Source organism: Magnolia sinica, chromosome 13, assembly GCF_029962835.1.
Source record: "Magnolia sinica isolate HGM2019 chromosome 13, MsV1, whole genome shotgun sequence".
Taxonomy (NCBI): Eukaryota; Viridiplantae; Streptophyta; class Magnoliopsida; order Magnoliales; family Magnoliaceae; genus Magnolia; species Magnolia sinica.
The window spans coordinates 16,997,063-17,024,032 of record NC_080585.1 but is presented as its reverse complement, the minus strand read 5'-3'; the positions used below and the strand labels follow the sequence as shown (position 1 = coordinate 17,024,032).

General features: G+C 40.8%; 2 protein-coding genes across 2 annotated transcripts; both read left to right on the top strand.

The window, feature by feature from the left end:
• The first annotated feature begins 14,022 nt into the window (after positions 1 to 14,022).
• On the top strand, positions 14,023 to 19,361 carry LOC131223006 (probable LRR receptor-like serine/threonine-protein kinase At3g47570). Its single transcript, XM_058218284.1, has 2 exons — positions 14,023 to 16,708; positions 18,782 to 19,361. The coding sequence occupies exons 1-2, from the start codon at positions 14,035 to 14,037 to the stop codon at positions 19,189 to 19,191; spliced, it is 3,084 nt and encodes a 1,027-aa protein (XP_058074267.1). The 5' UTR covers positions 14,023 to 14,034; the 3' UTR covers positions 19,192 to 19,361.
• Positions 19,362 to 24,984: 5,623 nt separating this feature from the next.
• On the top strand, positions 24,985 to 26,646 carry LOC131223005 (E3 ubiquitin-protein ligase ATL42-like). Its single transcript, XM_058218283.1, has one exon. The coding sequence runs from the start codon at positions 25,014 to 25,016 to the stop codon at positions 26,412 to 26,414; it is 1,401 nt and encodes a 466-aa protein (XP_058074266.1). The 5' UTR covers positions 24,985 to 25,013; the 3' UTR covers positions 26,415 to 26,646.
• Positions 26,647 to 26,970: the final 324 nt, after the last annotated feature.

Here is a 26,970-nt window from a genome sequence, read left to right as displayed (position 1 = left end):
TGATCGTTACTAGAGGAAAGAAGTGTTGCACCCTTTACTAGGCAAGTACAATGTGTGCAATGGTGGGTTGAACGCAGCGGAAGATTTAGCTATTGACATGTGGCATAGACGTCTAGGCCACATGAGTGAAAAGGGGCTTTAGGTACTAGTAAGAAGCGGCTCCTTCCAGACGTGACAGGTAAACCTCTCAAAACATGTTTTGATTGTTTATCAGGGAAACAGCATAGAGTTTCATTTATTAAATCTACTTCTCATGTTATAAAGTGCATGCATTAGATTTGGTTTATTCTAATGTTTGTGGACCTATGAAGATGAAAACCTTGGGTGAGGCATTATATTTTGTCACTTTTATAGATGATGCATCTAAGAGGGTTTGGGTTTATGCTTTAAAATCCAAGGACGAAGTCTTTGGTGTGTTTAAATTGTTTCATGCTATGGTCGAGAGAGATAGGTAGATCATTGAAATACATCTGCACTGACAATGGTAGTGAATACATTAGCGACTTTCATGAGTATTATAAGTCCCTGGGTATACGGCATGAACAGACAGTTCCCAAGACCCCGCAGTACAATGATGTAGCTGAGCGAATGAATCGCACCATTATAGAGAGAATCAGATGCATGTTATCCTATGCGAAGTTGCTCAAGACGTTCTAGAAAGAAGCAATGCACACGGCAGTGTAATTGATAAACAGGTCTCCATCAGCCCCGTTGAATGGAGAAGTACCTGAGAAGGTGTGGACTAGACAGAATCCATCGTACAGTCATCTCAATGTGTTTGGATGCAAGGCATCCATTCACGTACCAAAGGACGAGAGGTCCAAGCTTGATATGAAGATCAGACAGTGTGTGTTCTTGGGGTACGGTGATGAAAAGTTCGGTTATAGATTGTGGAATCCGATCGAAAAGAAGCTCGTTAGGAGCAGAGATGTGGTTTTCTTTAAAGATCAGTATATAAAAGACATTGGTTAGCCAGAGAAGAATCAGCATAGTTCAGGTGAACTAGCGGACATGGATCCGATTATTCCTCCCGTGGTGCCTAATGACGGGAAAGTACAGTAAGGTGCAGAGGAAGGGAGTTCCTTCAGAAGATGGACCAGGAGAGCAGCCCCCACTTGATCCACCTGTTGAGCCATAGGTGAGGAGGTCATCTAGGGACAGACAGCCGTCCAAGAGGTACTCGCCGCATGAGTACATTATGCTGACTGATGGGGGAGAGCCAGAAGATTATTCTGAGGCCCTAGTTGACGAGCATAATGGGGAGTGGTTGAAAGCTATGCAAGAGGAGATGGAATACTTGTATAAGAACCACACCTATGACATGGTGAAATTGCCTAAGGGCAAGAAAACTTTGAGCAACAAGTGGGTGTTCAGAAAGAAGATTGAGCAGAAGAATTCACAGACGAGGTTCAAGGCCAGACTTGTAGTGAAAGGGTTCAGTCAGAAGAAAGGTATAGACTTCGAGGAGATATTCTCACCAGCGGTGAAGATGACATCCATACAGGTGTTGCTTGGGTTGGCGGCCAGTATAGATTTGGAGATAGAGTAGTTAGATGTTAAAACTGCCTTTTTCCATGGTAACCTGGAAGAAGAGATTCACATGCACCAACCAAAGGGGTTCGAAGTCAAGGGTAAGGAGCATATGGTGTGTAGGCTGAGGAAGAGCTTGTATGGGCTGAAACAAGTTCCAAGGCAATGGTACAAAAAGTTTGACTCGTTTATGTTGAAGCATGGGTATAACAGAACGGAGTCGAACCACTGTGTGTTTACGAGCAAGTTCTCAGATGGCGATTTCTTAGTTCTGCTGTTATACGTTGATGACATACTCATCATGAAAAAAGACATCAAGAAGATCGACAGACTGAAACAAGAGTTGGGCAAGTCATTTGCGATGAAAGACTTGGGCCTGGCTAAACAGATCCTAGGAATGGAGATAACCCGTGACAGAAACAGCAGGAAGCTTTGGTTGTCACAAGAGCAGTATATTGAGAAAGTCTTAGAGCGGCTCAATATGAATGCAGCAAAGCCGGTCAGTACTCCATTGGATGGTCACTTCAGATTGAGCGATAGGCAGTCGCCTAAGACGAAGGTAGAGGTGGATGAGAGCAGAAGATACCCTACCGTCAGCAGTAAGAAGTTTGATATATGCTATGGTTTGTACATGTCTAAACATAGCATATGCGGTTGGTATTGTCAGTCAGTATCTTGCCAATCCTGGCAAAGAGTATTGGGCAGTGGTGAAATGGATATTGCGGTATTTAAGAAGCTCATCCAGGTTGAGCCTATGCTATGGTAACGGAAAACCTGTATTAGAGGACTACATAGATGCAGATATGACAGACAACATTAACTCCAGGAAGTTTACATCGAGGTTCATGTTCACGTTTGCAGGGGAGCGGTTTCTTGGCAGAGCAAGCTACAGAAGGTCGTAGCATTGTCAACGACAGAGGCCGAGTATATTGCAGTCACAGAGGCATGTAAAGAGATGCTTTGGATGAAGAGATTCCTACAGGAACTTAGCCTGAAGTAGAAGTAGCACGTGGTCTATTGCGATAACTAAAGTGTTATACACTTGAGTAAGAATCCAAGTCAACACTCCAAGTCGAAACATATAGAAATTCAGTATCACTAGATCAGGGATACTTTGGAACAGAAGGTGTTGCAACTTGAGAAGATCCACACAGACGATAATGAGTCAGACATAATGACCAAGGCTTTACTCAAAGGCAAGTTGAGGTTTGTAGAAACCAGGCTGGCTTGAAAAAAGTGAATTCCTCCTGAGTCGAAAAGGGGGAGATTTAATAGAGATTTTCTCCTCATTGTTGAATTCGATAAAATCGAACCAGTTTCGATATCATCGATAATTGTCATATTTTTCACCGCTGGTCGCTGGACAGTTTTTATCCTGTTTCGATATCATCGAAAGACTTTTGATGATATCGAAGGTTGTCATCGAGAGACCTTCGATGACAACGATAATTGTCGAAAATTTTCACCCTTGCTCGCTTGACAGTTTGGTCCTGTTTCGATATCATTAAAGGACCTTAGATAATATCGAAGGCTATCATCGAGAGACCTTTGATATCATCAAAGAGTTACGCAGATGCGATTGCGAAAATGCAGATTTTGCGAAAATTGTTTCCTATTACCATTTTACCTCTTTCTATTCTTATATAAAGGGGTGTATGCGGGATTGGGGGGGTGATTCCAGGGTATTCTAAGGTTTCCTAAAGGCTTTCTAGGAGGACTTAGGGCTATCAAAGGTGAGAGAGAAAGAGAGGAAGCTTGTGGAAGGGAGGCTATGCTCGTAGAGGTGATCTACCATATCTCAGCGCTTCCATGTCCTCGTAATCGGTGAGATCTCTCCGTTTTCTTTGTTTCTCTTATTGTTTATCCACTCCTGTGTAAGTGAAGAAGGTTGTAATGTTTTACGTTATAGTGGATTGTTGATCTGGACGAGGTCCCGTGGTTTTTACCTCTTTGAGAGTTTTCCAAGTAAAAATCTCTTATGTTGTGTGGTTTATGCTTTGATTTATTTCATTGCATTATTATTCAATAATTCTGGTAACTTTGGGAGGCTAGATCCTAAGGTTTTGTGCAAGGCCCCCAATAAATGTATGGTTAAAAATTTAAATAAATAAATAAATAAGGCACATTCAAAACTCATGTGAGCCTCAAACAGTAAATATTGAACGTCCCAGTTGAAATATTCGCAGGCCACGATAGTTTGGGATCACACTAATATTTGTTTTTTTAGCTCATTCCAGCAATATTGATGTTACGAAGGGCACGACATGACATATAAACATAACTCTATATCCATAGAGGTTTCAACATTAAGAATTTCCCGACCCACCTTTTCCTATCGTACCGTCTAGTACTAGAGTTTTGAATATGCCTTGTTTTCTGTCCTAAGATCTAGAAAAACCAATGAAACGGGATAGATTTCTCACTAACATTATGATGGACCCCACTTAGATTTCCGTCATAGGAAATCCTTGTGAAAACCTTTCACAGCGAATCCACATTTAATCAGGATGCAGATTCCTTAATAAAGCTTTGGCAGGAACTTCTTTGATGAGATTTTAGGTGGGACCCACCATGATGTTATTGGGTAATTCACTTCATTCGTTCATTTTTCCGAACTGCAAGCTTAGGACAGGTGTAAAATAATGAGGCGGATTCAAAACTCATGTGAGCCTCAAATAATAACCATTGAATGTCCACGGTTGAAATATTCGTAGGCTAAAACTTGTTTCTTCAACAACAACCTTATAAAGGGTATATATGGTAAACAAACGTAACTGTAAACTCATATAGGTTTTGTATAAATTTTTTGGACGCAGATTGTGCCCTACCCGCGCCAGTCTCTAGTCACGAACCAACAATTTTGTTGGCCCACTGTGATGTATCTATTTATCCATGCCGTTAATCCCTTCTCTAAGATCATTCTAATGTACAAGAACAAAAATGAAGCAGATCTAACGCTAAGTATACAACACCATAGGTGACTCTTGCATTTAATACAACCGTGATTAAAATGCTTTGTGCATTTAACGTAACCCAAGCTTATTATCTGGTGTAGTCTACTTAAGAGTTGGATTTGCCCCATTTTTATGCACATGCCTTAAAATGATCTAATGTAAGAGAAGGACGACGTGGATAAAAAGATATATCACGGTGGGCTTGCCCGCTGATGTAGAGCAGGTCGCAGACAGTTTCATGGCCAAGATGGATTAGAAAAGGCCCAGTCGACGACAGAAGTGATCCGGGCCATCGGACCTTAGATTGGGCGTATCTCGCAATCCGGAATGAGTTATTTGATGTAAAATATATGATTTTGGGGTAGAACGAACTACTTTAGCCAACCAACCCCACTACGCCGGGTTGCGCAGCCCGGAATTGCAAAAAACCCCTGGATCGACGGTCGTTTTCCTATTTTAATTTCGTTTTTACTATAAATAGTAAGTTTTAGTTTAATTATAATTCTTCATCCGTTGGGCTTTAGGAGTTGTGCCTAACGTGAAAAGAGCTTAGAATAATTAGGAGAACGGTTTGGTGAAGCCAAATAGGACACTTACTATTTTTGGCCGAAAACCTTGCGCACTATTAGACATCACGACTGTCTATAAATAGTAAGTTTACTATCTATGGTAAGTCGCGAATTCTAGGAGTTTTAGTTGTAGTTTGATTCTGATTTCTTTCTCATTGCTTGGTACCCCTATTTAAAGGGTTGTGAACTCGTTTTTATTCATTCATTAATCAAATTCAAATTTATTAGAATTTATTTCTATTTCCTGCTTTTTTTCCTCGTGGATTCGAGAAGTCTATGTGAGGAGTCCAGAGAAGTTCCGTGGATTAGGGATAGTTATCCTCTTGAGGAAGACGGTCCTCGACCTCACGTCATCCCCTGCATCCCACAAATCTGACCGTTCGAGGTTAGAGACAAGCGCGAAATTTTCTTACCTATCTTTTTCCTGCAGTATGGCTAGTGTCGCCATCAGTTAACAACCAATGATCCATTAGTCAAAGAAGATCATAGACCATTGAAACCCTTTCAGGGGTTATAGAAGTTTTGGATTATTATGAAATTTGTTTTTCCTCTTCATTCAGGTCTTTATGACCCTATGAATGAACTAAGATGGGGAGGATTTCTCACAAACATCACAGTGGGCCCCCAAAAAGTTTTACGGGCCCCAAAAAGTTTTTAATGATCGATGCTCATTCAACACTGTTTCCTGTAATGTGGTAAACTTGAGATTTGGATATACCTCATTTTTGGTCTCATACCATAAAATGATGTGGAAAAATACATGGATGGCATGGATGAAAAGCATACATCATGGTGGGGCCCACAGACCACCGACCGTCCGACATTGGCAGGTGGCAGGGGGAGTACCCAATCCGTTTCAGTGAAAGGAAGGGTATTTTCGTCCTCAAATTCGTTGTCCGTACGAGCAGGTCTAACTTCCCAAACGAAGTTTGAATTGCTTCATAAAACCTGCTGGATAAAAGGTGGGGTCCACAGTCCCAAATTTCTCGAGAAGATTATGGACTCATTCACCGTCCCATCTGTATAACCAAGTAATCAACGGATAAAAAGTTACCCTTCTGGACGAGGATTTATTGCAAAAGAAGTTCGTGCGCTAGTGACCTCGGTGGGGCCTACCTGATGTTTCTGATAAATCTACTCCGTCCATTTATTTTATCAGCTCATTATACAACATGAGGGAAAAAAAAATAAAAAAAATCAACCCAAGCCAAGACTCAAGTGGACCATACGATAAGAAACAGTGAGAAAAAATGCACAAGGTGTTTATATGGGACGCCGATTGTGTCCTACCCTCGCCCGCCTCTAGCCACGAACGGGCAGTTCTGTGGGCGGGCCCACTGTGATGTATCGGTTTATCGCCGTCTATTCCTCCTCTCGGATCAATTTAAGGCATAAGCTCAAAAATGAGCAGGGGTAAGACGCAATCCGCATGACAAAGCTTGGGCGGATCAATTAAATGCCATATAAACGGACGCAGATCCACCTTGTGCAATTTTTCGTGGATTGGATGGGATTTAAAGTTAATGATGGTGTTGTCAGTGGATTGTGTCTTAAGATCCATGGGATTGCTATATCCCGGGGTCAGGTCACCTAGTCTGTTTGGCACGCCTAACCAATCCTGGGATTTAACTTCCAATCCCTTCCAATATGCCCGGCGGAACGGACCCTTATAGTCAACATCCAATGAAAAACTTTTTCTCAAATGAGCCCAAGTCAAAGAAAATTGTAGGTCTATTAATTTGTGCCATGCCGTATGGTGATACACTACATTGGTTTTTTCCAGTAAGGGCCCATTTGGCCACTTGCATTTGGTATGATTAAAGTGGATGAAATTGAAAAAGTGGCAATTAATACATGTGTAAGGTATTGTCTGTGGATTTGGTATATCTCATGCTTTTTAATGTCATATTTGGAAGATAAGAGATTACTTTTTATCCCGCGAGATTGGAGTAAAGTCATGTTTGGAAAAGATACCATGGGATTGCTAACTCATGTGAGAACATGCATATAGATGTAGATTGATCTCGGTGTTGCTTTTTGTGATTTAAGTAGAAAATGTCTACGCCGTTCATCCATTTCCCCTCTATTTATTCTACGGCATGATCCCAAAAAATGAGGCAAGTCACAAATCCATTAGATCACATCAGAGGATGTAATGGTTCACTTGCAGTTGTGGTCCATTCCATTCCCTACTTGACTTCATTTTTCGGTAGATGCCCTAAAATGACCCAAACATTATTTTGGACGGCATGGATTCGACCATTATCATCATGGTAGGACCCACCAAGCTGGCCCTTTTCACTCACCAATGTAGGATACAAACCACCATGCCTTGGTGAATAATCGCGGGATTCTCCCAATCCGTAGAGGATTATCAAATCCACACCCTCATCCCGCGGTTTGTGCGGGAGACCCAAAGACACCAGTTCAATGTTTGAGAAGTCTCCTCCAAACATACACTGCCAGTAGATTAGATGGGATGACTAATGCAATCCCATCTAATCCTACCTAATGCAGGTGGCCAAACGGGCCCTAAATGTGTTCGTCTTTTCAAAGTAGATACAGGAGTGAATAGAGAAATAACTCTAGCCATAATTCGACATCCAATGAAAAAATTCTTCCTTATAAGCCCTCAGTCGAGGAAAACTGGATCCATTCATCTGTGCCAGGTGTATGGTGAAATAGTGTGTGCCTATACACGTCTTTTCACATAATTATATGAAGTCAGAGAGAGATTACGAGACAACAAATGTAGCGATCAGTCAACATTCAATGAGAAAAATTCTCTCCAATGGGTCCTCATTCGAAGAAGATTGTGGATCCATTTGAGTGGCACGAAGAATTCAGCAGATAGGAACGAGTCTGCCATCTTTACATCTAAATATGAGAAAATTCTTCTCTAATAGACTATCGAATGAAGAAGATTGTGGATCCATTCATCTGTGCCATGTGTATGGTTAGATAGTGCATCATTTTCTCAGTAAACTTGTACGCCTTTTGGCATATGGTTAGATAGTGCATCATTTTCTCAGTAAACTTGTACGCCTTTTGGCATTTGACGAAGATGACCAAAGCGACTAGGAGATACAAATCTAGCCAACATTCAACATCCGATGAGAAAATTCTTCTCCATTGGGCGCCCTCAGTCGAAGAAGGTTATGGATCTATTCACATATGGATAAAGAAGGGATGCGATCGACTAGCTAACACAAGTCTTGTACATTCATCTGTGCCATGTGTGTAGTGAGATAGCACATCTATTCAGATTGGATGAAAACAGGCAAGTGGATTGGGTTAGAGGTGGGTTGACATCCCCAGTTCCGGGGCCCCATTATGAAGTATGTGCTGTATCCAAGCCGTCCATCCATTTTATGAGATTATTTAAGAGATGAGATTAAAAAAATAAATAAATAAATGAAAAATGAGGCAGATTCAACGCTTAAGTGGACCACACCATTGAAAGAAGCGGGATTGAACAACTGCCATTAAAAACTTATTGGGGGCTAGAGAAGTTTTGGATTAAGTTGATATTTGTTTTTTTCCTTCATCCCCTGTGTGACCTTATTAACTGGTTAGATGGAAAATGAACATTATGGTGGGCCCTGGGAAGGTTTCAACTGTAGGCATCATTGTCTATACTGGTTTCCATGGTATGGTCCGCTTGAGCTTCGGATCTACCTCATTTTTGGGATCATGCGGTAAAATGATCTCACCAAGTGGATAGACGGTATGGATATAACACATACAGTATGGTGGGGCCCATAAATTTTGGTGACATCAACGCACCATCGAGGCCGGTGTTTTGTGGCACACCACGTCCGTTTCTTAAAAACGGAAGCAAATCGGCTAATGAACCACACACCAGCTATATATAGGTGTCGTGCGAAGGTGTACGAACGGTTCAAAGGAGATCAAAGTTCTAGAGCCCCACAATGATGTATTTATTATATCCACACCGTTCATCAATTTTTCGAGATTGTTTTAGAGAATTAATCAAAAAAATGAATCATATCCAAAGCTCAAATGGACCACACAAAAAATAGCAGCGGTGATCATATTTTCTCCGTTAAAAATTTTGTAGGGCCCACCTTAACGTCTATTTTCCATCCAATCTATTCATAAGGTCACAAACACATGTATGAAGAGGAAAAACAAATTTCATGTTGATCCAAAACTTTTGTGACCCCAAAAGGGTTTCAATGGTGCACGTTCAATCCCCTACTGCTTTTTGCAGTGTGGTCCACTTTGTCTTTAGATCTGTCTTATTTTTCGTCTCAAGCCTTATGACGAGCTCGCCAAATGAATGGACGGTTTGGATATATCATATACCTCATGAAAGGACCCATAGAACTTAGTGATGTTAATATACTAGTTATATAGCTGGTGTGTGGTATACCAGCTAATCCGCTTCCAGCGACTAGGAAGGACAAGTAGGGGTGTACATGGAGTCGAACCAAGTCGAGTTGGCCTCAGCTTAACTTGGCTCAGCCACTAGCTGACCTTAACTCGGTCCTTGAGCCTGAGTGGCCAGCTCAACTCAGTTCAGTCAGCAACTCGGAGCTGAGTTCAAGCTAAGATTGAGCTGAGTTTGCCTGTGCAGCATTTCCACAAACACCCAGACTGCACCTTCAAAATCTCAATGTATGGGAAATAGCAACAATGGTTTTCAATGTATTTTATCAAACACCTTTTAAGCAATATAAAAACTAAGAAAAAAGGATATTTATTTCATGTATGTACCTTCCTTGCCACCAGCCACGCCACCGGTGACACTTCGTTGAGTCATTTCATCAAACACTTGGTGAGCAACATTGATATCAAAGTAACCGAGTCACTGAACTGGTTCGATCCAAGTTTGATTCGAGCTGAATTCAATCCGAGTCGAGTCGAGCTGGGGCCAGCTCGAACTCATTTTCAAGCTCAGAAAATCAACTCGACTCGGCTTGAACTCAGCTTTGAACTGAGTTGAATAGAGCTTTTTTGAATTTAGTCTAGCGAGCTAGCTTGGTTCGTGAACAACACGGACAAGGACGTCGATTAGCTACCGACAGCTAGAGTAGAGAGACTCACTATTGAAGTGACATCACCAAGTTCTGTATGACCCACCATGGTGTATGTGTTGTATCCACACCGTCCATCCATTTGGAGAGATCATTTTATGGCATGAGACAAAGAATGAGTTAGATCCAAATCTGGAGTGGACACCACCGCAAAAACAGCGGGAAGAGTAACGCCCACTGTTGAAACTTTCCAAAGGTCCACCATAATGTTTATCTGTGATCCAACATGTTCATAAGTTACGATAGACATGAAAGAAGGGAAAATGCTTGATTGAAAACTTTTGTGGCCGTTTGAAATTTTTAATGGTGGGCGTCACACTCTCCACTATTTTCTATGGTGGGGTTCACTCAAGCTTTGGATCTGACTCATTATTTGGATCGTACCCTAAATTAATATCTCCATATGGATGAATGGTGTGGATACAACATATACATCATGATGGGTCCCACAGAACTTGGTTACGTCACTTAAGTAGCGAGTCTTGCTACTCAACCTGTCGGAATCTAATCCGCGTCCGAATTACAATGGATGCGGATTCCTGCAAAAAGGCTTTCGCTGGAACTTTTAGCAACAGGAATTTAGGTGAGGCCCATCGTGATGTTAACGAGAAATCTACTCCGTTCGTTCACTTATCCGGATCATATTACAAAAGAACTAAAAAATGAGAAAAATCCAAAACTTATGTTAGCCTCAAACAGTAAGGATAAGGATTGGACGTCCGCAGTTGAAATATTCATAGGCTACAGAAGTTTAGGATCAAGCTAATATTTATTTCTTCAGCTCATCCTAGCAACAGTGACGTAATGAACAGTATGGATGGCATATAACCATCACTGTAGACCCAGAGAGGTTTCAACAATACGACTAACAATATGGTAGGCCCCACCTAAATTCCCGTTGCAGAAAGTTTTAGTCTGAGTGGGGCCCACCGTGATGTTAATGGAAAATCCACTCCATCCGTTCATTTTTCCGGATCATACTAGGTTAACGGTAAAAAAAAAAAATGAGGCACATTCAAAACTCATGTGAGCCTCAAACAGTAGCGATTGAACGTCCCCGTTGAAATATTTGCAGGCCACGGTAGTTTGGGATCACGCTAATATTTGTTTCTTTAGCTCATCCCAGTAATATTGATGTTACGAAGGGTATGCATGGCATATAAACATAACTCTATATCCATGGAGCTTTCAACATTAAGAATTTCCCAACCCACCTTTTCCCATGGTACCGTCTGCTAGAGTTTTGAATCTACCTTGTTTTCTGTCCCATTACTTAATATGATCTAGAAAAGCCAATGAACGGGGTAGATTTCTCACTAGCATCACTTAGATTCCCGTCCCAGGAAGTCCTTGTGAAAACCTTTAACAGCTAGCAAATCCAAGTTTAATCGGGATGCAGATTCCTTAATAAAGGTTCTAGCAGGAACTTCTTGTGATGAGATTTTAGGTGGGACCCACTATGATGTTATTGGGTAATCCACTTCATCCGTTCATTTTTCTAGATCGCAAGGATATATAGGTGTAAAATAATGAGGCGGATTCAAAACTCATGTGAGCCTCAAACAATAACCATTGAATGTACACAATTGAAATATTTGCAGGCCATATAACTTTCCATCAGGCTTAGGGGTGGCACGAACCGAGCTAGCTCGGTGGCTCACTCGACTCGACTCGAAAAAGCTCTATTCAACTCAGTTCGAAGCTGAGTTTGAGCCGAGTCGAGCTGATTTTTTGAGGTCGAAAATGAGTTTGAGCCGAGTTCGAACAAGCATCAGCTTGACTCGACTCGAATCAAATCCAGCTCGAATCTGGTGGCAAGGAAGGTTTGGCGGGTGGCAAGCAAGGTATGTACATTAAACAAATACCTTTTTTCTCTTTATTTTTTTATTTATTATTATTTTTTTTATGTTACTTAGAAGGTATTTGATAAAACACCTGTAAAACCATTGCCTCTGTTTATAAAACAGTGGTATTTTGAAGTTGCAGTTCAGGTGTGTGTGGAAATGCCTCAATGGCGAACTCAGCTCGATTTTGGCTCGAACTCGGCCTGATCTAGCCCGAGCTGCTGACCGAGCCGAGCCGAGTTGGCCAGTTAGGCTCGAGGACGGAGTCGAGCCGAATTCGAGCTGAGGTCAACCAGTGTTCGAGCCAAGTCGGGCTTAGGCCAGCTCGACTCGATTTGACTCGTTGTACACCCCTAATCAAGCTAATACTTGTTTCTTCAATAGCGACCTTATAAACGATATATATGGTAAACAAATGTAACTGTAAACTCATAGAGGTTTCGTAGGAATTTTCCCGACACGGACTGCGTCTTACCCTTGCCGGTCTCTAGCTATGAACAGGCAATTCTGTTGGCCTACTGTGATGTATCTGGTTATTCACATAGTTCATCCCTTCTCTAAGATCATTTTAAGGTATGAGCATAAAAATGGAGCAGATCCAATTATAAATATTCCACACCACGGGTGACTTTGCATTTAATGCAACTGTGAGCATTTAAAATGCTTTGTGCATTTAATGCAACCTAAGCTTATTATTTGGTGTGGTCTTCTTAATAGTTGGATCTGCCTAATTTTTATGTGCATGCCTTGAAATGACTTAATGGTAGAGATAGACGACATGGATAAAAAAATACATCACGGCGGTCCTGCCTGCAGAACTCGCCATTCGAGGCCATAGAGGGGCGGGTAGGACGCAATATGCGTCCGAAATTTTCTTACCCGTCCTTTTCGAATACGGATCTTCTGTTTGCGCCAAGCAGTAAAATTATCGTTGTTGGAGACTAACTGGACAGTGTGATTGTGTAATTGCAAGGGTAATTGAGATGGGCCGATCACAATTCGACAAATGAGGAAAAAGCCAGGAAAGAAAAAACCAGGAAAGTCGTGCTTCTGGCAAACAGAGGATCCGGACTCATGTTTTTCCTGCGGTACGGCCAGTGTCACTGTCACTTAACAACCAATGAGCCATTAGTCATAGAAGATCCTGGTTTCATTCATTGACCCATCTGTATAACCAAGTAATCAACCGATAAAAAGTCACCGTTCTGGACGAGGATTTATTGCAAAAGAAGTTCCTGCGCTGGTAAACTAAGTGGGGCCTACCTGATGTTTATGATAAATCTACTCCGTCCATTCATTTTATCAGCTTATTGTAGGACACGAGGAAAAAAAAAAAAAACTAACCTCAGCCAAGACTCAATTGACCATACGAGAGGAAATAGTGAGAAAAAAATGCACAAGGGGTTTATATGGGACGTGGATTGCGTCCTACCCTCGCCATTCTCCAGCGAGAACGGGTAGTTCTGCGGACGGGCCCGCTGTGATGTATCAGTTTATCCACATCGTCCATTCCTCCTCTTGGATCAATTTAAGGGATAAGCTCAAAAATGAGACAGATCTAACGCTCAATTGGACCACACCACAGATGACTCTTGTATTTAATGCAACTGTCATGTAATGCTTTATCATTTCATCCAAACTAAGTTTATTATATGGTGTGGTCCACTTGAACGTTGGATCTGACTCATTTTTGTGCACATATCTTATAATAATCCGAGAGGAGGGATGGACGGCGTGGATAAACCGATACATCACAGTGGGCCTGCCCACAGAACTGCCCGTTCGGGCTTGAGACAGGCGGGGGTAGGACGCAATCCGCGTCAGGGTTATATGAATGTTTCAGCTGTGGTTGTTAAATATCCACTGTTTCCTACTGCGATACGTCTCATTTCTGGTCAAATGATCTGAAATGAGCTCGCAAAATGGATAGACGCATGGATTTCTTACCAACATCACGGTGGGCCCAACATCAATTCCCAGCGCAGGAAATCTGCCGACCCCCTTCTCTACAAATACGGGAGAATCCACTCCATTTTTGTCACCTCACTTTGGTTTTCCTGCCTTCACAAACTCTATAATGGAGCTCCAGCTTTTCAGCCTATGGGCAATTTGGTCATTTCTCCTTCTCTCTTCCCTGGACGTTCCATTCTTGTTAGGAACTGCCGCTAACTTCTCCAATGCAACGGATCGACTTGCTTTGCTTCACTTCAAACATCTGATAACCGACGATCCTCTCCATTCCCTGAGCTCATGGAACCATACTCTCCACTTCTGTCACTGGCAAGGAATCACCTGCGGTGGTCGCCGGCATCCTCAAAGGGTCACCGTCTTGAACCTCACTAGCCAAAACCTGGTGGGCCCCATATCTCCCTACATATCAAACCTCACCTTCCTCAGGATAATTGATCTTTCAGACAACAGCTTTCATGGTGAAGTTCCTGAAGAGATTGGCCATTTGTTTCGCTTACAGTATCTCTTTCTAAGCAATAACAGATTCGTGGGAGAAATTCCAGCAAATCTCACCCACTGTTCAGAACTCAAAGTCCTTTCTCTTTACAAGAACGAGTTCACAGGGAGTATTCCAATTGAGTTATGCTCTCTATTGAAACTCATCAGGTGGACTGTTAGTAAAAACAATCTTACAGGAAGCATCCCACCTTCACTTGGAAACCTTTCATCTCTCACTTTCCTTCAACTCTCATATAATAATCTGGAGGGCAGCATACCGGGTGAGCTCAACCGGTTGGTAAGCATAAAGTTTCTTGCATTTGGTTTCAATAAACTATCAGGTACGATTCCACCCCAGCTATACAATCTCTCCTCTATTATTGCTTTCGACGTTGGAGGTAACAGATTCCATGGAAACCTTCCTCCTAACTTAGGAGTCACTCTTCCTAATCTTCAAGAGCTTTACTTTGGAGGAAACCAATTCACAGGATCCATACCAGTTTCATTAACCAATGCTTCGGGACTTGTAGATATTGAGCTTCTAAACAATAGTTTTAGCGGATCTGTGCCCATGAATCTTGGAAGCCTGAAGGGTCTCACTTGGTTATCTTTCAGCCTCAATAGACTTGGAGTTGGGAAAGCTAGTGACTTGAGTTTTCTTGATTCTTTAACCAATTGCAGTAGCTTAGAACATCTCGACGTTAGCAGAAATCATCTCAGCGGTGTGTTGCCTGACTTCATTGCTAATCTTTCGACGCAACTGACAACGCTAGGTTTTGGAAGTAATAGGATATTTGGAAGCATCCCATCTGGGATTCAGAATCTTGTTGGCTTAACAGGGTTGGGTATGGAATATAACTTTTTAACAGGTACTATTCCCTTTGGTGTTGGGAAGCTTAAGAAGATGGAAGAACTTTACTTGGGTGGTAATGAATTATCTGGGGAAATTCCATCTTCCTTGGGCAATATCACCATCTTGTCTCTAATCAGTTTAGATCAAAACGCTCTATCGGGAAGCATACCTTCAGCTCTTGGTAATTGCAAAAACCTGCAATTCATATACCTCGATAATAATAACTTTAGCAGTAGCTTACCCAAGCAACTTCTTACAATTCCCTCTTTGATTCAAATTTATGTTGAAAGCAACTCTCTTACTGGCCGTCTTCCATCGGAAGTCGGTGAGTTGAGAGCTCTTGGAAAATTCAGTGTTTCTAGGAACAAATTATCCGGTGAAATTCCAAGTTGGCTAGGTAATTGTCTCAGTCTAGAGTATGTCTGGTTAGATGGGAACTTCTTTCAAGGATCAATTCCTCCAACATTTAATACTCTAAGAGGCCTTCAATACCTGGATCTTTCACACAACAACTTGTCTGGGAAGATTCCAGAATTCCTGGAGAAGCTTCTTGTTCTTCGGTATCTAAATCTGTCTTTCAATAATTTCGAGGGTGAATTACCAAAAAAAGGGGTCTTTGGAAATGCCAGTCAAGTTTCAGTGCTCGGAAATAGTAAGCTTTGTGGGGGTATTCATGAATTACAATTGCTTCCATGCTCTAGCCAAACTTCCAAGAAAGGGGGGATGTCTCATGCTTCAAAAGTAAAATTCTCAATAATTGGTGTTGTCCTGGGTCTTATTTCATTATCATGTTTCTTCACCGCTCTTTATTGGGTAAGAAAGTCGAGAAGGAAATCTCCTTCTGTGCCTTCCTCCGAGGATCCTTTTATGAACGTGTCTTATGCAGAGCTCTTTAAAGCAACAGATGAGTTCTCTTCTGCCAATTTGGTCGGCACTGGAAGTTTTGGCTCTGTATATAAAGGGTTCCTAGATCGTATTGGAACTATGGTAGCAGTGAAAGTCTTCAACCTTCAACGACAAGGAGCTCTGAGAAGTTTTATGGCCGAATGTGAAGCGTTGAGAAATATTAGGCATCGGAATCTTGTTAAAATCTTAACTTGTTGCTCAAGCATTGATTTTAAGGGCAATGATTTTAAAGCTCTAGTTTATGAGTACATGTCTAATGGAAGTCTAGAAAAGTGGTTGCACAAAGATGGTTATGACCAGCTGGAAAGGAGCTTGAAGTTTATTCAAAGGCTAAACATAGCTATAGATGTGGCTTCTGCACTGGATTATCTACACAATCATTGCCAAACGCCAATCATCCATCGTGATCTGAAACCGAGCAACGTTCTTCTTGATGATGACATGATTGCACGTGTGGGTGATTTCGGGCTAGCTAGGTTCTTATCGGAGGTTGCTCAAAGTAGCTCAGTTGGGATGAAGGGATCCATTGGATACATCGCTCCAGGTAATGATTCATATATTTCCCTTTATTTACACACACACACACACTACGAACTGGTTCGCAGGTGAGCGTTTCCGTATATATATATATATATATATATATATATATATATATATATATATATATATATATGGGCCTAACCCTGATCTATGTTAGACATCTACACCATGCATTCACTGGGTCTACTCTAAGGTATGGGATATCTCAGAATTAGCCATATCCAGAGCTCAGGTGGATCACACCATCCGAGACTGAAATCATGCGTAAAATATCTAAAAGCACCTAAGGCGCCCACTTGAGTTTTGGATACAGTTGAAACTTGGTGTGATCCATCATCCAAGTGGGACACACACAATGGATGGGCTGGATGTCTAACCACATCTCAATTGGCTTTATAAATGATCATGAAGATTTTAATGGTTGTGTATCTACTTTCAACATTTGTTTGTAGTATGGCCCACCTAACTCATAGATTAAGCTGATTTTTAGGCCCATGGCCCACCATGGAAGGGTGCATATGATTGATGGGGTGGATGTATAACATAGATTAATGTAGAGTCCACACAACTTGACGTCATGGGATGCTCCCCCTCTGTGGAACTCATAGTGTGTCTGGGAGCCCTGATATGTTCACAGGAATCCACTAGCAAAGTGGGGATGGGCATGGGTGGGCCCACCAAATGTGTATGTAAAATCCACTCAAACCAACAAATGTGTTTAGCCATTGTTAGGCTTAAGGTCCAAAAAGTAAAGTAGAAATTGACATAGGTGGGCCATACAAAGGAACATGTTCGGGAAGGGAGATTGCAACTGCCCTTGACTTTTTAATAGCAGGAAATGTTTGGCGAGGCTGCCCACCCTTGATTTCCAAGCCCGCCATGATGATAGCTTATGCCTGCCCACCCAACTTCCAACATTATTTTTCTGTTTAGCAATGGCGATGTGAAATAACCAGTTGCTCTAAAGGCTCAAACTAGTAGAGACTGGTGTATCAATGTATATCAAGGGATTTTAACAACTACTATATTTTACATTATATTTGACCTATGGAGTAATCTTATTTCTTATTTTATAATTAGGAAGCTATGACATAGCTTCAAGTAGCAGAGATATATTAGAAATTTTCTCTCAAGAACGTGTTCTCACAAGAACTCATCAAGAAGTCATCTTACATGATGTTTGATCAAAATTCAATCTGTCCCCTAAATGAGTCGCCTCATGAAATATAGGGCCCAAAAATCAGGTGGGACAACGCAAAGTGGGAGGGGATACGCCTACCCCTAATTTTAATCGGGGCCCATTTGAGTTGCAAAATAACATCAGTTTTTCTCAACCCTATATCTAAGCTAGCTAGATGAAGGGTCTATATTGCCTGGATTCATATACACATCATGTGAAATGAGGTTTGCTAAGCTACAAGCACATATGAGAGCCTACTACACACCATGCATGTATAAAAGTGGTTCGCATGTGCGATCTAATCCATGAATCAGGTGTGCCCAATCAAGTACTTGACCTAGACTAGATTCAGACCTGACTTGATCCTAAATCAAAATGAAGGTCCAAACACCTGATGGATGCCAGAACCTGATTATATCGGATCCACATGTGGCAAGATTCAAACTTGGATAGCATCAAAATCTCACTGATTTCAAAGATTTAGATATACAAAGCAATTCTCGCACCCTAGCTACATGAATCATACCATAATAAGGCATGAAGAAATCTCTTTTAATAATGGCTTTAGTTGAGATATTTGTTACATAAAAATCACAAAAATAACTCATGTTCAATACTTAATGATTGAGGAGTTGAGTTCTTTCATTTGAGTAAAACAGTTTTGGTCAATGTGAAACATCTTTGCAAGAACTTGCAAGTTCACAGCACACCAATTAATATGAGAAATTTGGATCCTTAGAAAAGCAAAAATAAAAAATAAAAAGTGCCAATTACTTGTTCAAATAGAATATTCCTCTCTCTCTCTCTCTCTCTCTCTCTCTCTCTCTCAATTCCACATTTGATATTATTTGTATCTAATAGTCACTTACATTTTAATTTGAGATGTATAAATTGTAGAGTATGCGATGGGCCAAAAAGCATCTACACAAGGAGATGTTTACAGCTATGGAATCCTTCTATTGGAGATGATCACGGGAAAGGGGCCAACTGATGTCAGGTTTAAGGACAATTTAAGCCTTCATCAGTTTGCTAAGTTGGCTATGCCTGAACAAGTAATGGGGATTGTTGATCCACAACTGCTCTTGGAAGAAGCTGAAATTTCAGAAGGCAATGAAACTCATATGAATGCAAGGAATATATTTCATGACTGCTTGATTTCTGTGGTCGAAATCGGTGTATTGTGCTCTGTGGAATCTTCAAGAGAACGAATGCATATGAAAGATGTTGTTGCAAAAATACATGCAATCAAGGACATGTATCTCAGGTTGGGATTCACCAAGAGATACAGGTTAGGTCACCGGTACTAGATGAAAGTTTGTCTTACCTAAGTCATTAGTAAATTATTAGTCATAGTTATCTTGAGAATGATTTCAAAATAAAATGAGTGTATTAATTAATGAATACTTTTCTAAACAAGCTCTAGATATATTTAGTCTTGACTTAAAGAATGTACTTGTATTGATATTGAATATATAAGAAGATGGGTTTCCTTCTCTCTTTTTTCTTTTTTCTTTTTTTCTTTTTTGTTTTATCTTATGTTATGCAAAAGGAGATTGTATCATGACTTTAATAAGAAAAAGACATCATCTTATTATAATAATTAATTATATTGGATTGCTAGAGTGTTTGATCATTAATATATTTTAGGTGACACTTTTCAAAATGGCATTACAATCTTAAGGAATTAGTTTAGCTGTTGGACTACCAACTTGATATTTAGTCCAATGAAGTGTTCATCTAGTGACTCCCACTATTGATTTAGCGAAAAAATGTATGATCCAATGGTTCCATCCAATTGATGAAGTGTTTTTGCCCAATGAAAGCAAATCATCACTCTGTTTTCAAAAGTAGTTGATGCACCACTAACAAGATGGTTAGATTTATTAAACCATGGTAGCTTTCTTTCTCAAGCGCCTTTAATCTATGTACTGAAGCAGGATTTTTTTTTAATTCAATTGACAATCTTATTGATTTGATCAAGAAAATACTAAAAATTGAAGTTTACTCTTTAGACACTTTTGGACCTTTTCAATCCGATCGGGAGAGGAGTCAATTCAATCAATGGTCTGTTGATTATAGTTGATTCAATCAACAATTCAATCGACAGTTCACGTAATTTTTGAGTAAGTGTGCAGTTTGTTTCTAATTATGTATGCATGGGGTGTATAAATACCATATTAATTACATGATTAGGAATAAAATACAGCATGTGAGAGCTTGAGAGCTAAGGGTTTTGAGATGCTAGGGTATTTTATTTGTAAATTGTTCTATCTCTTGTAACATTTTAAATTATAGTGGATTGTTCATTGCTTGGTGCCGTGGTTTTTTCTCACAAGGGTTTTTCCATGTAAAATTAGCTTATTCTCTATGGTTGCTTGAATTTTCTCTCTATTGCATTGTTTGATTGTGTATAAGATTGCTTTTGCGCCCAAGAAGTCGTGTTAGGACTTGTATTTACAACAAGTCTGGATGATATATTAATGGATGGTACAATAAATTATGTGAATACCAGCAAGTGCAATTTCAACTAACTCTCTCCCTCTGTAAATATAGATCATCGATAGGTATTTGAGATGAGGAATTCATTTCTTCTGTTGGAAGAAATATCACCAGAGGTTTGCCAGGAGGATTAGTACAACATGTCATCAGAAAGCACAGGTTTGTTGGGCCCACATGCAAATAGAGCACTGTCCATTGCATGCAATCACACATGCCAATTTGGAGTATGTGCTGTGACATCTGAACCTTCTACCAACTGAGCCACACACATTAGTTCTAGTTACTCAAAATAAGGCTGATTCACTCTCTAGCTGAGACAAAATGTACAAGACAAATGAATGGCCTAAACAATTTTTGAAGTTAAATAGCCTGATTGATAAGCACTAAAACATCCAAACTTGGTACCTACAGATGGAGAGTTTGTATCTTAAACCCTTTCACTGTATTGGCACATGCATTCTTGTAGATGGGCAGGGTAGGGCTTCACACACGTGGGCTTAGCATCTGCAAACCTAGGAAATCAGTTCGAGAAAAAGATTTAAGATTTTTAATCAGTGGGTGAAACTAGAGATTTGATCTTAAAAATTGAGTCGTTCCACACTCAAGGGCCACCCCCAGCGCACTCAAGAGTCAATGAAATGGCTTGATTTTTAGAATACAAAGTTCTTAAAAGTTGTGGCCATATGATAAAATCTCGAATCTCCTAAACATAAACAATCTCAATGTTCCAACCATCATTATTGCATTCGAAGTAGATGGACCGTTGAAAGAAAATGTCAATGGTTCACATTCGATAAACAAATCAATGGTTTTGAATCATGCTTTAGCATGGCCAATCTGCAAATCCATGAATGGTGGGTGATGGTCATCTGACTATCACTTCTAATGGCCCATATGGATCAAAGAAAATTGGCTAGCCTCACTCACAACCCTCTTTTTTCCTTTCTTTCTTGTCTAAGATTTGCTAGAAAACATTTATAGATGTACTTAACATAGACAACAGAAAGCAAAATCTGCCCCAAGGAACCTTGAGCTGTAATCTTAAAGAAGATCATTCGATTAGATACATTCACAACATTTAAGATCAAGCAATTATCAAAGAAAATCCAAATCTTACTTTCTTGGATCGAATTGGAAATAGAAGAATGAAAACTAATTTCAAACCTGTCCTCACTCTCTTATCTTCACGGAGCACAGGTTCAAGCAGGGCTACAATACTATCTGAACCGTATGTTAGGTTCAGTCCACTCTACGTCCAATACCATGCAAAAATCACAGAAATTTGTGGCCATGAATATCCATAACTGGACCGGTCTTCTACGAAAGATCTTGTCCATCCACTTTTGCATGCTAGTTGACTTCACAATTTTATCATTAGATCAGTAGGATCTTTTCAAGGCAGCCCATGAATAGTCGACAGAATCTAATGGACAATCCAGACAGTCCAGATAGGTGACGTGGAAGCCAACAAGTCCATAGACATCTAGTTTTGCATGGAAATGTTATTTTCTCGTAATAAAATATCAGCAATTCAATAAAATTGTATTTGGGTCATACTGGGCCATTAGGCTCTGGCATGCTAGCAAAGGGGAAATGGACCGAGCAGCCGGGCCAGCCCAGGTCTATATGGTCAGGATTTGGGCTTCTGAGCTTGGGCCAAGGGCTGGAGGCCCGGCTTCAAATCTAGGCCCAGATTAAGGTAATGATCAATAGGTTAGTCCAATCATCGATCAAGTAGGCCACTGCTATGAAAAAGAATGAATGTTTAAAATGCTTGTGAGCAGTTACAATTGAAAGTCCTTGTGTAGTTTGAAAACACTATTAGATCAACGGTTATGTTTCAATGATCAAAATCATTTATAGGATGGGATTGTCAAGGATGGCTGATTTAACATTCTTTAAAAATCTCTAATATATTATTTTTAAACCCTTATCATTTTACCATTTTGTTGTAAGGCCAGGTCAAGGTAGGTTCAAGGCTAAGGCCAAGGTCTTCTTAGGCATATTAAGCCAAGGCCAGGACCTCAACAGTGGGTGGACCTTCTTTGCTTGACCATCCTTCTCTCTGACAGCGTTTAGGTTCCTCAAACAATATAATATCTCACATCCGGTGAATTGTTGGGTGTGTGGACCTTCTCACCCAAAAGTAAATCCAACCCAATCAAATCAATAGGTGGGCCAAAATGATAGAAAAAGGTGTGTAGGTTATGTTGGGGGACCATGAAAGCACACAGAAATGAATTAATCAAATTATTCCAATCGCACAACCAAGTCCAATCACAAATATTTTGAATTTAACATGAAAAAAATCCTTGTATGAAAAAATTACGGCATAAAGCGACAGCAATGCACTATAAAAACATAAAATTATAAGAGATATAGGTTGCCCTATTCAAACAAGTCTCGAATCTCTTCAAGCTATGCCCTTGAAGCCCTTAGGAATGAATTTAGAAAACCTAGGATACTTTTATTTTACATCCCAAATTCCGATCTCTCTCTCTCTCTCTCTCTCTCTCTCTCTCTCACACACACACACACACACATAGTCTCTATGAGAATCACAATCGAAATTGGAAACAAATCCCGCACTTACGCAACTCTGCGTGCACTTGATGGCATCAACAGTCTTTCGATGAAATCGAACTCCTTTCATGGCATCAAGAAATCACCAAAATGTTCCAACAAGAAAGCGTGAAATATCTAAAATTTTTCAATAATATTGGGCACATGTTCGATGGCATCAACAGACTCTATTACTCACATGTTTAAGACATCAATTGTAGGATACACAACTTCAAACAAGCTTTTCTTTCATTTGTTTTATCAACTATGGCCCAACTGAGCGGTGGACCAGCATAAATTTTCAACAAGAGCATTTATATGGTCGTACCCCCTTGGTGAATGAATTGGACATAATATCTATTTGTCATGCTCGCAAGTGTGTACATGAACTATTTTGCACACTGGTGAGCAAAAACGTGTACAAGCCATTTTTTTGGGAAGGATGATTTATTATTTATTTTTTTTGGAAGATTTCATTTAATGCACACGCCTTCACATTTGCCAGCGTGTTGGACCTGTTGGATAGGTGAAATATACAAGCCATCCGTCAAAAGCGCACTACCATGTATATTCTTATTCCACTGGTCAGGTGGGCCACAATTAACTAAAAATTTACGGTCGTGAAAAATTCGGCTGAAGTTTTCTAACCGTTAACATATTTTTAATATCTGAGCACATCTACCCAATGGATCACCTTTATCTTCAGCCATAAAATCTACATGGTTTTGGTCCACCTGATGGATGGCTTGGATATTTTACCTGTCTTCCAGGCTTGCATATGTGGCGGCGCCTACAATAGCTCACTTGTACACGCGCGTGGACTGACCAAAGCTCCGTATGTTGAGTGTAGACTCATGGTAATCTGTTCTGGATGTTTGATCATATACATCCCGACTAACTACAAAATGATACGTCAGGACTTTGGCCATTGAATCTAAGCCATCTTCCAATAATCCAAATCGTTTGCACGATTAGTCTCACCTTCTATAATGGATATAAAATAAATAAAATATTTAATTTCGACTATCTTACCTTTTAACTTTGGCTCTTTTGCTCCAAAGATGGAAGGTCTCTATAACATTTCTATTATCAAAGCTTTAGTTAGTACGAATGATATTTTTTCCAGAATCCTCTGTGAAAAAGAAATCCTATCACATCAACGGTTCGGATTATGGAAAAGAACCCAATTCCTAACTGCTAAAATCCCAACGTATCGTACTGTACTCCAATGTATTAGAGTAAACCTCTCTGTTCCGACGGTCATTTTTTTCTGGTATAATAGTAGCCCACGTCAAGAGTAGGATAACGTTGTTTTCTGGCCAGGAATGGTGATGGTGGGGCTCATGCGATGAATTTTCCAAAATCCGTACTTCGATCTGCTTCACACGTGTGATTGCTTATGCACAAGGCCTCGTCACGGATCTCGTGTCGCACGAGTTCCCATGAAAAACATGTAGCAGACCCACTAAAGAAACTCATAAGATTGGGGTGGGCGGACAGCAAAGAAACCTTCCCAAGCTCATCGTGTCCTTTTATATGCCATCCGATCCGTTAATCAAATGATCCTCACTAGGATGAAGAAACATTGTAAAAATATCCCTAAATTAAATATTTGGTGGACCACACTGCATAAATTTATATGTTTTAGGTGTCATTTTAAATTGTTGTCTAGTTGTGGCCTACATACAATAAATATGATGGCACCCAATTGATGAACAGATAGGATGTTACATACACCTAAAGGTAATCACCAGAACTCGGGTGTTGCATGTGCTTCCTCTAACAATTGTTGCAGACGATTCCGGTCCCACTCAAACTCACTGCACAGATCGCTCGACCAAGAATTAAAAAAACGTCCATAGGCCATACCAGAAGGTTATTTTTTGTGAGCCTCGTTCCAATCGAGCGGTTGATTTTCAGCCCATTTACGTGCGATGAACAGTTGGGATCTTCTAAACGTGTCCCTCGTGTGCCCACTTGGACCTGGTTGCTGAGTAGCCGTGTGATATTAGCGTTCTTGGAAGCAAGAAACAGACAGTCTACCATATCACGCCAGTAGAACCCTCCCATGCAGTGGGGCCCAATCATTATTAAAACCCTAATTAGTAAACCATACTCCAACCTCACCATATCATCTCTCAACACAAGAACCCTTCTCCACAAATTCATATCCAGAGACCCTAGAATTCCCTCCTTACCTCGAAGCTCCGCCATGATCAACGGTCCCAATCCACTGATGGATCTACCGTTCCTCTTCTTCATCTTCCTCTCACTCTTCCACACCTACGTCAGAGCACAAGCAAACCAGCCCGACCTTTCAGATCAGAACGCCGTTCCATCAACCTACCGGCCTAGCGTTGCTGTAGTAATCGGCATCATCGCCATCATGGTCTCCCTAACCTTCCTACTCTTCGTATATGCTAAATTCTGCCACATCTCGGCATCAGACTTCTTCAATCATGGTGAAACAGACCAAAATGGCCCAAATCAGCTACGGTCACGATTCTCCGGAATTGATAAGTCTGTCATTGACCGACTCCCTTTCTTCCAGTTCTCTTCCCTTAAAGGAGCGAAAGAAGGCCTCGAGTGCGCTGTCTGTCTCTCCAAATTCGAAGAAACTGACCTTCTCCGCCTCCTTCCAAAATGCAAGCACGCATTCCACATCGACTGTATCGGTCAGTGGCTCGAGAGCCACTCCAGCTGCCCGCTGTGTCGATACAAGGTCGACGTCCAGGATCTAAACACGATAACATACTCAAACAGCCTTCGATTCCTGAGAGACCCATCAGACCTACGCGAGCCTGATCTGGAGCTCTTCGTAGAGAGAGAGCCTGATAGCGATGGTACCTCATCCAGGTTCAGCATCGGAGGCAGCTTCCGAATCATTGATAAGGGCAAGAAGGAAGAGTTTCTAATCCCAGAGAACGGTGATGAGGACCCACAATTCTTGCATAAATTCAAACACAAGATCGTAGTATCTGATGTAGTCCTTAAAAACAGATGGAGCGATGTGAATTCTTCTGATCTGATGGCGTTGAATTCAGAAATGCTTAATGATGCATCCAGCAAGCGTTTCTCTTCATTGGATTCGACTAGCGACCATTTCCTGATTTTAGAAGATGGGTCTTTCGTAAATGAGAGGACATCGAAGATGAGAGAAGAGATGGATAAGAAGAGATTGCTTGAGAGCAAGGTTAGTGGGATTAATATAAATCTTCCTTCCACTTCTACATCAACCTCTTTGATTCCATCTGGGAAGCGTTCCATGTCTGAGATTACAAACATCTCGAGGTTCATGGACTTCGGTGCTAAAAATAGGATTAAAGATCCTTCGACGGGAGGGAATAATGCAAAGGAGGAGAAGGTGAGGAAGCTTTGGTTGCCGATTGCAAGGCGGACTGTTCAATGGTTTGCGGGTAGGGAACAAAGATCAGGATCGAAAGATGAAAAAGAGATTTCCAATGTGTGATCCGATTCTGCAATTTCGGCCAGTATTGTTGAAAGTTTGAAGACCTTGATCGGCAAATCCCATTGCAAGTGATGATGAAGAACTAAAAATACTCTAACAGAACAATTTTCATGTAAGGATGTTTAAGTTGGACGGTATATTCCAAGATGAGAATCATATTACATTTTAATGTAATATTATCATGTAATTCTTTCTTTTTTATATTTAATAAATTATATCAATGCTTTTATCAGATGAATTTGATGGAAATTAGGTGATCTTCATGGTGGGGCCAACTGTTTTAATTGTGCAGATTTCCTACCGCACGTGTGACATGTTGGCGGGAAAGACAAGACAAGCTATGGTACTTGGGCTGTACCTGATCTGTTTTCCTGATGAAAGATCCTTTTACGTTTCCTTGGAAATCATGCATGCAAATTTCACGTGAAAACTTTTTTTATGCTAACGTCGGGTGGTGGGGAGACTGAAACGGATTGGCTACTGCCCTGCCACCAGCCAATGGCTGTTGGTCGCTGCACTGTGGGCCCACCATGATGTATGTGTTTCATCCATGCCG